Here is an 11,723-nt window from a genome sequence, read left to right on the forward strand (position 1 = left end):
GCTTTTCTGGTTGTGATCGCCCGTGCATTGTTCTTTGCTTCCACTGTACGCGCGAGGTTACTGGACGCTTGTGCTATGACTGTGACATCACAAAGGACGCCTGACGGGTATAAACAACGCAGAGCCCCTGACAACCCTAGGGTAACCAACCCCAAAGTTACTACACGATCGCGCTTTGACTGTGAAAAAAAAAAAATAATGGATCTCTCAATCAAGCCGACCCTACCTTTAAAGGCACTAGACGTGTTCGGTATAAGTCAAAGACCAGTATTTTCACTTGACACTTAGTGTATCCCAACATTTGCATTATATAACAAACTGGTGTAAAATTTGGGTTCAATTGGTCAAGAAAAACACCCTTGTTGCCAAAACTTTTTGTGCTTTAAGATGCATAATGAAAGGCTTCAGCTGAATTTGTCTTATTATTTAAAGACACTGGACACTATTGGTAATTGTCAAGGACTAGCCTTTACAGTTGGAGTACAATGTATCTCAACTTATTAATAAAATAACAATCCTGTGAAAATTTGAGCTTAATCGGTCTTTGAAGTTACGAGGTAATAATGAAAGAAACACCCTCGTCACATGAAGTTGTGTGCTTTCAGATGCTTGATTTCGAGACCTCAAATTCTTAATCTGAGGTCTGAATTATGAGTATAAAATTAGCAAGTGTCCAGTACCTTTAAAAACTTGCTTTGTACAGTTTGACTTAAACATGTACATATGTAATTTTTATGTGGACACTGAGAGCTCGAGTAGTGCAGGATTTGAAGTTGCCATCTTTCTGCAATCCCATATATTACCCCTGCTACCATGTTCGGGGTTTACTTAGAGAACAAAAAACAAAACAATAACAGTGATGCAGAGTAATTCCTGTATTCTAAAGATGAATCCAAATGACTTTTATGTGTTACTGGATATATGCTACACTGTACTACATGGCACCCAGGCATTTACTACCAATGAAGTTTTGTTCACAATGCCAGCCTGATGTAAAACATGTATGTGACTATGTCCCAGTCTTTAGTCTGATTCAGCTCAAACCTTTAGTGGTTGCCAATGCAGAATTACATCGTCATTGTTTTTTTACACTTCTATACATAGTAAAATGCATCTTTAATTCCTGTTTGATCATTCTATTTCCTCAGAGTATATCTGGAGCAGTATATGCCAGAGTTTAAGAGATCCTCCGTGCACCTGTCTGCAAGCAGAATGAGGTGACACCCCTTACACACAAAGTATGTAACCAAATAGTTAGCAGAATGACAAGACTGTATTAGATATCAGTGTCTCACTTCTCCGTAACACAGACAGTGATGTGAAAGAATGTATACATAATAATTTAGTAGGAAATGGAACAAGTGGAAAATCTGGAGACTCCCATCAGAAGTAGTAGAGCACTTTAACAACTGCCGATTATTATTTTATTGTGTGAGTTGATGTCCCTCAAAAAATGATGGACAAGGTTAATACTGGCATGTCATTGTGATCACAAATTAGCACCGATAATGGATCAAAGTCAAGTCCAGGTACAAAAATCATCCAAGTTGCTTGGTTTTAACAATGTATAGATTGGTACAATTTTTTGCTCATGTAAATGTGGTATTGACTGGAATTTTGTGCATGCCTTTAAACATCAAACTACATGTGTCATTAGTTGTGGTTGTTTACAAACAATCTCATCAAAAAACTTGACCTCAAAAAAATCCTCTTTCCAAAAGTATTTAAACAGCAATTGTACATTTAATTGGTTTTTTAAACTAGAATGGAGTCATCTTGGTGTATGTCGACAACATGTTCAATGTTTTATCCATTTGTTGTATTACAGTGTACAGTGTACTTATTCTTGCTGTTATTGAAATCAAGCAAGTGCCTTGCACTGTGGGCTTGAAGGTGTCCACGTAATGAGACAATATTGATAAAATGGTATCTTGATATCTTGGTATACATTTTACACAAATTTTACAACATTGGGATAGTGATTGATGGGCAATGCATGCAGTTGCTGACCCTTATATTTCTTCTTGAATGGTTTATTATTTACAATATGCTTCAAATTACCTCGCCATTAATGAATACAGATCATCTGATTGTAATGGTCAAAACTTTATTTCCTTCAATCAAACTTGAATCCTCGATTCTGATTGGGTGATCCATGGCAACAACAGTGTGATATCATTTCTTGTTGCCATGATCAATATCACACCATAGGTAATATACATGTTTTGTTCTTACATTGTGTACTGCACTATTTAAAACTGTAAGTCTGCTTCAAGATAACTTTGTTATAACATGCATGCTCATTTTGTGTATAGCTTAGAATAGCACAACACACTGAGTTAGAATGGCGTAATATTCAGGGTGTAATATGAAATCTCTGCCTAGCCCACTAACTAACATACGGACAACCTGAGGAATTATTCCAAAATTTGACTGGAACAATATAAATTTGCTTAAAGGGAAGGTACACGTTTGGTAATTACTCAAAACAAATATTAACTTAAAAACTGACTTGGTAACGAGCATTGTATAGGCTGTCAAAGTAGCTGCAGCTGCAAGTTGTGATATGGCCCAAGACTCGAGGACTCTGCTAGGGTCAAAGCGTGGGGTCATTAAAACATTTGTTGCATGTTCTTGTTTATTCACAAAACAGTACATTTTTATATATAAATCCTTAGCAAACTTCCTAAAACTCATCTTTTTATAACTAGTCTTAGCTCTTTATCATCTATGCTATTATTATTATCATATAAGTTTGTAAAGTTTAGCGAAAATATATGCAAATATGTTCTCTTCAATCTGCCAAGAAAATAGGTTATTATGAATGTGTCATCAATACTTCATAGCGTAATCTGACAAATAAAGGATTATTCAATGGGAGTATATGTTATTAAAAAAACAAGGAAGAGGCATTATCACGATAACGCTTGTTAGATTTTGTGTTCCTATAGGGATTATTGATTCTACTATTTATTGCTATTTAATTATTGTATATAACATCCAATTTGGCCTGTGGGCCACGAAATGTGAACCTAATCAAATTAAATGAAATGAGTTGCATGCCACATTCTCTCTGGAGTTTTGGTGATATCGCAAAACACGACCACCTTTTGAAATTAAGGTATCGCAGGTTAATTTTATTGTATAAAACTACAAATGGGATTAATATAATCAAACGGTTAAAAAAACAAAGGTATTTCCATGCCTTTAAAGACAAACAATTTGCTGAGCAAATCTTTTTGGGGAGGAAAAAATATTCCTTTACGACTGGAAAACTTCAAACTTCGAAATGACAAAAACAAACCTAATGTATCTGCATACTAAAAAATAATTAGGTCTCATTTTACAGTTTCCATTTTATAAAGTGTCACTTAATCGACAAAATGCTATATTGTCCTTGCATACATGTAGTAATCTTCTGGTCCTATCAAATATACACTTTTTGAACTGTGAAAGATATAATTTGTATGTAACAGAATAAATACAAAAAAGTTCAATGTTAGTTTAATATTGAATAGTCTTTTTTAGAAATCGTTATCACTTAAAGTTTTAACGCCAGTGTTGGCCATTCAATGTCTTTTTACACATGTACACGTCGAGTGAAACGTTTAGCAAAAATATATATATAATCCCAAGTTAATTTTGTTGTTGGATTTGTTTCATGTTCTTTGAAGCAATATTGGAAAGTCTGTGGAAAATGACTTAAAACCTACACAAAACATAGTTTCATTAAACCCACCTCTTCCTCTCTCTACGACACTGTCAGCTAGCCCACCACTACTCCTGCCCAACCCGAAACCATCTTGTGGAACTAATTCAAATGTTCAAGGTTAAAAAAAAGTTTTTCAACTACTGTGCAAGAGGGACAGGGTTTAGTTCAATTGAGTCCACAAATTAAGGTTGAATTACTATGTGCTTGGATCAGGATGTAGTTCACTGGGAATGTTAAAAACATTTGTGTCAATACAATTTATGGATCTGTTCCTGAACTGCCTGAAGCTCTTTCTTTGTCTGCGTGACTTCATTCTTCATAGATTCATATTGCATCTTTCTACGGAGGCGATACGCCTTGCTGCGGAGACGATTTCTCTCCTTCCTGATATAAAGCTCATCAGGGGACAACTCTTTAGACCTGGTGTGTGCCTTCTAAAGGACATGACAAAATGTGGACAAGAAAATTGTTCAGTTTGTTCAGGTTGTTTCAATGTCCATGTTGAAGGAAATAAGGGACAGTGACATTTCCCTTTAAAGAATAGAAAAAACTATTAGGTATTACCTAGCCTCATACATGCTCATGATCAAAAGCTGAAATTTCATGCAACATGTTATTTTAGCTGTTTACCATGCATGTGCTTTACGAAGCAATCTTGGAGCTGTCGCACAGACACATATTGTATATATCACACTTCTTGCAGTGTTGGAGCCAAAACCTCAAAGTCAGAGATTAAGACCGAGACCTCCCCATCCAAGACCGAAACATTTTGAGACCTCAAAATCACAGAGAAGTAAAATAAAAAACAAAAAAATGTTCAAGACAGCTCCGACACCAACTTAAACTAACATCGCTCCACATGAAACAATGATGCCGAACTAAAGAAGTATGAGGTTAGCAAAACAAATAATTATGTGCCATAGATTATTTCAGATGGATAGACTGACAGATAGATAGAAAGACAGATAGATATATAGATTGATATATAGATAGATGGTTTATATAAAATATAAAAAATACACATACATACACAAAACACAGATTAACAGAACATACCAAAAATGGCAACTGTACACAGTGAAGAGTTTATTTTAGCTTATAAGAGGTTATCTATGTAGTTTGTCTTCTTCTGATCAATCACTTTTTATTAACCCAGCCCAAGCCCTAAGTAACATTTTGGCTGACAGTTTTGATGGCATGTAATGCATCTCATACTTTGTTCCAAAATATGTCGCGCTTAACTAAACACCTTAGAAGAATGGCACCTAATAAACCCATGTACAGTACTGGATCCATAACATTCAGGCAAAAGCAGGTGACTGCCGAAATCCCAGAAAATAGGCTGTTGCAAAAACCAAGATGACACACTACAAAAGCATGAATCAAGCCTTCAGTAGTGTGTTTATCTATCAGTTGAGTATTTTCCCAATTTTGTGAAGTGCAAAAGATGCTGATCTGCATTTCTTATGAAACAAAACTGTAATAGTGAAATTATCATTGAATATTACACCCACATTACGACACTTCCTGACAGAATTAACCTGTGTGCCATCTAAGTCAATGAATGATATATGATCTGTGGAACGAAAACGTGAAGATACATGTATGTGAAGGAATTCAGTCTTGTTGCTATTGAGCTTTTAAAGACCTTTGATTTGTGACCATTCTTTAATTGCTTGGATTACATACAAACATGTTTATACCTTTGTCACTCTGTCAGCCACATGATGAAAGTAATCATGAGTAGACAAACTCTTTGCCATATCACTGTAAAATCTAGCTGACTGATGTGTTGATAATCGTGCTTGATAATTAGGTGTCATCTTTGCTGATTTTGAATGCATGAAGAGGTCATCAAGGTCACTGTCTGAAGTCATTGCGTCGTTCATCCAAGTGTCATTCTTGAGCCACTCTTGTTGGGGGGCAAACTTGGGATCAGTGACCAGTGAAAAATCAGGGTTGTTGATGCTGTTAAAGAAAGGGTCATCAATGTTCATGCATGCTCCAAGGCGACTGATGGTGTGATTTTGGTCATCTAAAGCAATAAAATAAATTTAACCAAAAAGGTTTCTTTATTATACAAGGTTAAAGCCACTGGATGCTTTTGGTTATTGTCAAAGACCAGCCTTCTCACTTCGAGTATCTCAAATATGCATAAGATAACAAACCTGTGAAAATTTGAGCTCAATTGGTCTAGTCATTGAAGTTGCGAGATAATAATGAAAAAAAAAACACCCTTGTCACACGAAAAACTAAGTCACCTCAGAGGGAGCCATTTCTCACATGTTTTATACTATCAACCGCACCCCATTACTCTTTACCAAAGTAAGGATTTATGCTCATGATTTATTTTGAGTAATTACCAATAGTGTCCACTGCCTTTAAAGGCAGAACAATTTGGGTTGGGCGAGTTTAATCAACCAAAATACATGTATTTAAGTGCTGCTTTGTATTATGCGATCTCTAGCAAGCCAAGTTTTGTTGATTTGCTAACACTGCTTCATACATAGCTGTGGTGTGGTTGTTGAAAATCCTGAAAATGGGTAGCTGCTCACGGTCCATGTTCTGCCAGCCTTTTAATAAGGGAATCAATGTGTGGTGAAGAGGTTTTCAACTAGTGGTTTAATTCCAACGAGGCCTGGTTCTTGATAATTTTACCGAGACCAACCAGGCCTCGGCGGGTTTAAACCACTAGTTGAAAACCTATTCAACACACTTTGATTCCCATTCATAAATACCTTTTCGGTCAAAAACATCAACACTTTTTTGTCAAAAAGTAAAATAAATGCAAAAATTATAATTGTTCAATGATTTCTTTCAACACAACACCCCTCCAGCTATGAAATGGTAAAGCCCTCCGCCGCCCTTGGGTAAGCAACTCCTTAAAAAGGAATGCTGCGCGCGTCGCGTGTATCGCGTGATGTGGCACAACTGTTTCAGCCGTTGCTCTCGACCAATAGGAATGAAGAAACTGTCTTATAAGAACAGGTGCAAGCTCACGTGTCACGCCCATTTTCAACACTTTTTACTGGTCATAAACAAAGGTTTATACACACCCACGTGACGCGCTCTCCGCCAATAGGAATAGCGAAACTGTCTGATGTATTTATGAGTTAAATCTTATGGAACCAAATTATGTTGAGTATGTTAATGCATGCATTGCATAAATAAGGGAATCAATGTGTGGTGAAGAGGTTTTCAACTAGTGGTTTAATCCCAACGAGGCCTGGTTCTTGATAATTTTACCGAGACAAAGTCGAGGTAAATTATCAAGAACCAGGCCTTGGCGGGTTTAAACCACTAGTTGAAAACCGATTCAACACACTTTGATTCCCAATCATAAATACCTTTTCGGTCAAAAAACATCAACACTCTTGGTCAAAAAGTAAAATAAATGCAAAAATCATAATTTTTTTTACCCACATCCTTTAAACAGAAAGCAGTTGAATGCAAGGGGTGACTTGTTACAACTAATCCAACCTGAATGAAGGACAATATACATTTTTTTCCCCTTGATTATTTGCACAAATTATCCCTTTTCAGTCAAAAATTGAATTTGCCCTTTGAACAACTACAGTTAATAATGCTACCAACCCTACATGCCTGGCTACTCTTTGTTGTTTTCGTTTTCAATTCAGTCAAATTTACTTGCATAACATCATTAGCAATGTTATTCAATTGAAGTTTGGGCACCATGGTTTTTATTGCCTACACCAACTCTGTTTACTGCTGCCGTATACAAAACACCAAATGAACTAACCAAGAAAGTCTAGTAGATCCATACTCGTTTGAGAGATCTCTGCTCCAGGAGAAGTTGCCTGTGACGTCATCTTTTCCGGAGTGTCTGCTTCAAGAAAATCCAAATCCATACTAGTAGAATTCCAGGGACAACAAAAAGCAGAGTCGTTTGGCCAACTATCCCCATCAATGCTGAAAGAAAGAAAAACTACAGTGTTAATTTTTTCAGGTTTTTTTCACTGTAAACAATGTTATTATGGTCTTGTGTTGCATTAAAATTCACATTGCTGCAAAATTGTATTTAAAACAAAATTATTTTCAGATAAATATATTTATTTACCAAGGGCTTAGTTGTGAACTTGGTGGGATGTCATTATTGCTGAGGAGACTGACCGGCCAGCTCATTACTGTGTGAAGAGATTCAAGTAGAGGGGTGGAAGATATGCTTTCTGTCCATGGTAGCAATGATGATGGAGAGCTCCAACTCCAGTTATTATTCTCCTTCTCAGGAGAGCAGATTCTACTGGACGGACAAGATGATGTTGACTGTTTGCAGGCCTTCTCAAGAACGGAAGCAAACTTCTGTCTTTTCTGATGCAGTGTGTTCATGTTTGTAAAGCTGGGTTTTTTTTCAAATTAAAAGATAATAACCCATTAATATTAATAATACAACATTTGTAGGGTGCACAATCACTGTTTTAAAAGTGTTCAAAGGCGCAGGTCAAGGACAACCAATGAATTCTCTGCACGCTCATACTAATAAATGGCCAACGTGAAAAGATATTGTTGAAAAAACATGATTTATTGGTTTTCCCATTCACCATCGATGTGTGATATAATATATCATATTATGTTTGTTATGCTTTACTTGGGGAAAGCACTGAATGCATGCACTTCATGAAGTCCTCACAAAAAAAGGCCATCATTTACAAATTAATTAATTTAACTCGAAAGACAATTATTATAATGTGCCCCGGGCCCCTGCCCTTAAGAATGGGGTCCATATCATACATGTATCCTCTTACCAGTTTTCACGGTATTATGCCTTTTTCTTTGAATTGGGAAAAAAATAATGATGCGATATATCAACCGGTGCCCTAATTATCTTTATTTGTTTATATATTAAGACTGTTTGCAGGCCTTCTCAACATAAATTAGAACTTGATGGACATTGAAATTTTCACACCACACACCGATCTTCAATGACTTCAACTGGTCCCATTTGTTTTGAGTTTTCCTGTTTTCAAGGCAAACGAGAAAGAATGGTTTCCCGGTCAAGCCATATACATGGAAGAAATATCTGCAGTGACTGCAAGTGTTCTGTGAGACTCTGTGTATGATTCTATAGCCAGCAGTTGTCTTCATTTTATTCAAATTATTTTGTTATGACATTTTAAAAATTACCATGGTAATTTGCAAAAAATAAAAAAAAAATTATTGGCTTTTAAACTTGATTTTTATTTATTTTTAATAAAAAAAAAATCACCTAAATATTTATAATAAAGCATAAAAATAAAAAGTGATAATTGAATCACCAAGCTGATGTTTAAATTTTAATATTTATAATAATTTTTTTTGTATTGATACGACCTTAGGAGGGTTAAAACAAATCTCAAAAAATATTAGAAAATAATATAAAGGCACATGCAAATAACCATTGGAGCCTTACGTGTTTCTAAGTTTTGGTCAAGGGAGAGGAGACTCTTTGCTTGGCAAATAAAACCAAAAATTGTGTATCTAGGGACTGTTTAGTGTTTACATCGCGCACAGAGAGGAAGATTTGCCACGATTTTAGGGACACCTTGAAAACAGGACCTCCTACGATACATAAAAATAATAATAATAATAACGCCCTAACTAATTAATATTTGGCATTTATTTTATCAGATTATGTCACTTTGTTCAGTGTTGATGTTAGACTCACTAGTTGAAAGTCGAACCCCATCGACATCATCCCACATTTCCATTGACATATGAATTATGATGCGAAAGACATGAAAGTATTGACGTCAAGTTCACTTTTAATGGACAAGTTCATGTAAAGCCGGCAAACATGGCAAAAAAGGCTAAGGATTCAAATTAATCTAATTAATCTAAAAAAAAATTAAATAATAGTGTTTGGTAAGGTCGTACATCCATGTAGCTAAGCAGCATGCTGAGCGCTTAGCAGTAGCGCACGGTTCTTTGATTGAAGCTTCGTCTTGACTTCTCTAGTCCTACCAAAGATTATGTAGAGCGCCGCAAGGCGCAAGATGCGGAACTGAAGTTTAATCTATTGTTAGAACGTGAAAAACTGATGGGCGCCATTTCAGTAAGTGAATGGTCATTCAGATAGGAATGGTCATTGTCTGCACTGATATGCACTGATCTACTGTTGTATCAAAAGAGTTACTTGCCGAATTGGCGTCCATTTGGGATTTCACATTTCAGCCCGAGTTCCGCAACTTGCGCCTTGTTGCGGCGCTCTATAATCTTTGGTCCTACATGGTCCTACCTACTCCTGACAGACTCTGACTGTACTGTCCAAGGACATTCAGCCTCCCCCGTGTCCTGATGTGTGATCCTCACAAACGGGTTTTGAGCTAAGCAGTTTCCTGGTGCACTTGCAGAATGGTTTTCAACTGCCAGAACTCTTGTGTTCTTGTACTTTCTAGCGCTGTCAAGATTTGAGTCAGCTTTTCTCTTCCTCCTCTGATTTATTAATTATAGCTAATTTTAAAAGTAAAAATAGTCAATTTTTATGTTGACATATGCATGATACCGCGCCGGGCGCGCGAGCGCGCACGCTCACTTCAACAACAACCAATGAGATAATAATGATACATTAAGCGTGCGCGTCAACGCGTGTGTAAACACATCGGTGTATCCAAGAGGAAATTTCAAACATGTGCGAATAATAATGTCGTCTGCTTCTACAAAAACCTTGTCCAGGTAGGCTTATGGTAGGCTAGGTAGTAGTGTCGGCTCTAGTTTCACTTCGTCTTTATTTGTCGAGAGTATAATGGAGGGACATCATTTTCAACAAGGATATTGGGGGAGGGGGGGGGGGGGGATCTACACCGGCCGGCACAAAATGCAGTAAGAGGACGGATACAATGATACAAAGTCAAAGCATGCATGCCCCCCCCCCCCCCCCCGCTCGATCGTGATCGCATATCTATACTATTAAAAGCGTAGCCTGCGCCATCTTGGATTGACAATTAGAAGGTCCAGTGGTATGGCATCCTTGTGGAATCCAACACGGTTGTGTGTGTGGAATTCAATACGTTTGTGTGGTTTCAGACGTCGGGTTGCAAGTCTGCAAAACCCGGATCCAAACTCGCACTTACAAGTCATGTGACTGGAGGAAGTTTGGGCGGCGACCGTGCGTCAACCACTGGTCGATGTTGTTACCAGACTTCCTAGAAATCTTTCTGACAGGCGACTCTTTGGACAGTGTTTCGCAGATGGTGCTCTGGATTGGTTCATTCATTGCCCCTTGCCCGCCCACCCGCCATTCGATCCGCCCTTTTTGGTCAGGTTACTTTCGTGTTGTACTAAGCATGGTTCTCCGGATTGGTTCATATTCACGATTTGGTTCACGAAATTGCATACGTGTGCGCACATATTCACGATTTGGTTCACGAGATTGCATACGTGTGCGCACATATTCGCGATTTGTTTCACGACATTGCATACGTGTGCGCACATATTCGCGAATTGTTTCACGACATTGCATACGTGTGCGCACATATTCGCGAATTGTTTCACGATATTGTATACGTGTGCGCATATGTTCGCGATTTGTTTCACGACATTGCATACGTGTGCGCACACGTTTGCGTTATGCGATGTCCCTTCGGGGCCACCATATATCTTGCTGTTTTTAAACTATGGACACTATCTTTTGCCAGCAAACTCAAATGAGTACATGAATACCGTTTTAGAATACGGTCTGTTCATGGAGGTATAATGTTGCAGTTTCAGAGTTTAACCCATCACGGAAGTTTGTGAAACCATTCCTTACTCTATGGTGAAACTTATACACGCAGGTCTAAGGCTGTTTTGAAGCTGTAAAAAAAGAACTTTGCTTTGCATTTGGTCAAAGTTGTTAAGCAAAACGACATTAAGTTTCCTTAGTCCATTCACAAAATTGGTTAGAGCAGTGTGTCGGTCAGGTCTCAGAATGTACATTTTGCCAAATCCATTGTGTAGCCTAATTTGGCAATCGGCCCGTCGGGTTGGTTACTGATGGAGATAATATTAACAAAAGAGACCTCGTGCGGCTGAAAGG

General features: G+C 37.5%; 2 protein-coding genes across 5 annotated transcripts in view; one reads left to right on the top strand and one right to left on the bottom strand.

The window, feature by feature from the left end:
* Nucleotides 1–1,288, top strand: part of LOC139939183 (BRISC and BRCA1-A complex member 2-like) — a 45,104-nt gene extending 43,816 nt beyond the window's left edge. Inside the window, exon 11 of the mRNA XM_071934962.1 lies at nucleotides 1,149–1,288. Within this exon, the coding sequence (XP_071791063.1) occupies nucleotides 1,149–1,221 (73 nt within the window). The 3' untranslated portion in view covers nucleotides 1,222–1,288. The remainder of the gene's footprint in view (nucleotides 1–1,148) is intronic.
* A 2,669-nt stretch (nucleotides 1,289–3,957) lies between these two features.
* LOC139939192 (uncharacterized) lies at nucleotides 3,958–10,217 on the bottom strand. 4 transcript variants are annotated; one of them, XM_071934983.1, is made up of 5 exons: nucleotides 9,949–10,217; nucleotides 7,791–8,069; nucleotides 7,473–7,627; nucleotides 5,416–5,747; nucleotides 3,958–4,146 (listed from the first exon to the last, which is right to left on the bottom strand). In XM_071934983.1, the coding sequence occupies exons 1-5, from the start codon at nucleotides 9,981–9,983 to the stop codon at nucleotides 3,961–3,963; spliced, it is 987 nt and encodes a 328-aa protein (XP_071791084.1). In that variant the 5' UTR covers nucleotides 9,984–10,217; the 3' UTR covers nucleotides 3,958–3,960. The 4 variants fall into 4 exon arrangements, with proteins under 4 accessions (XP_071791084.1, XP_071791075.1, XP_071791093.1 ...); XM_071934974.1 differs by having other exon boundaries at nucleotides 7,473–7,642; XM_071934992.1 differs by having other exon boundaries at nucleotides 7,473–7,642; nucleotides 9,945–10,216.
* Nucleotides 10,218–11,723: the final 1,506 nt, after the last annotated feature.

Source organism: Asterias amurensis, chromosome 1 (assembly GCF_032118995.1).
Source record: "Asterias amurensis chromosome 1, ASM3211899v1".
NCBI lineage: Eukaryota > Metazoa > Echinodermata > Asteroidea > Forcipulatida > Asteriidae > Asterias > Asterias amurensis.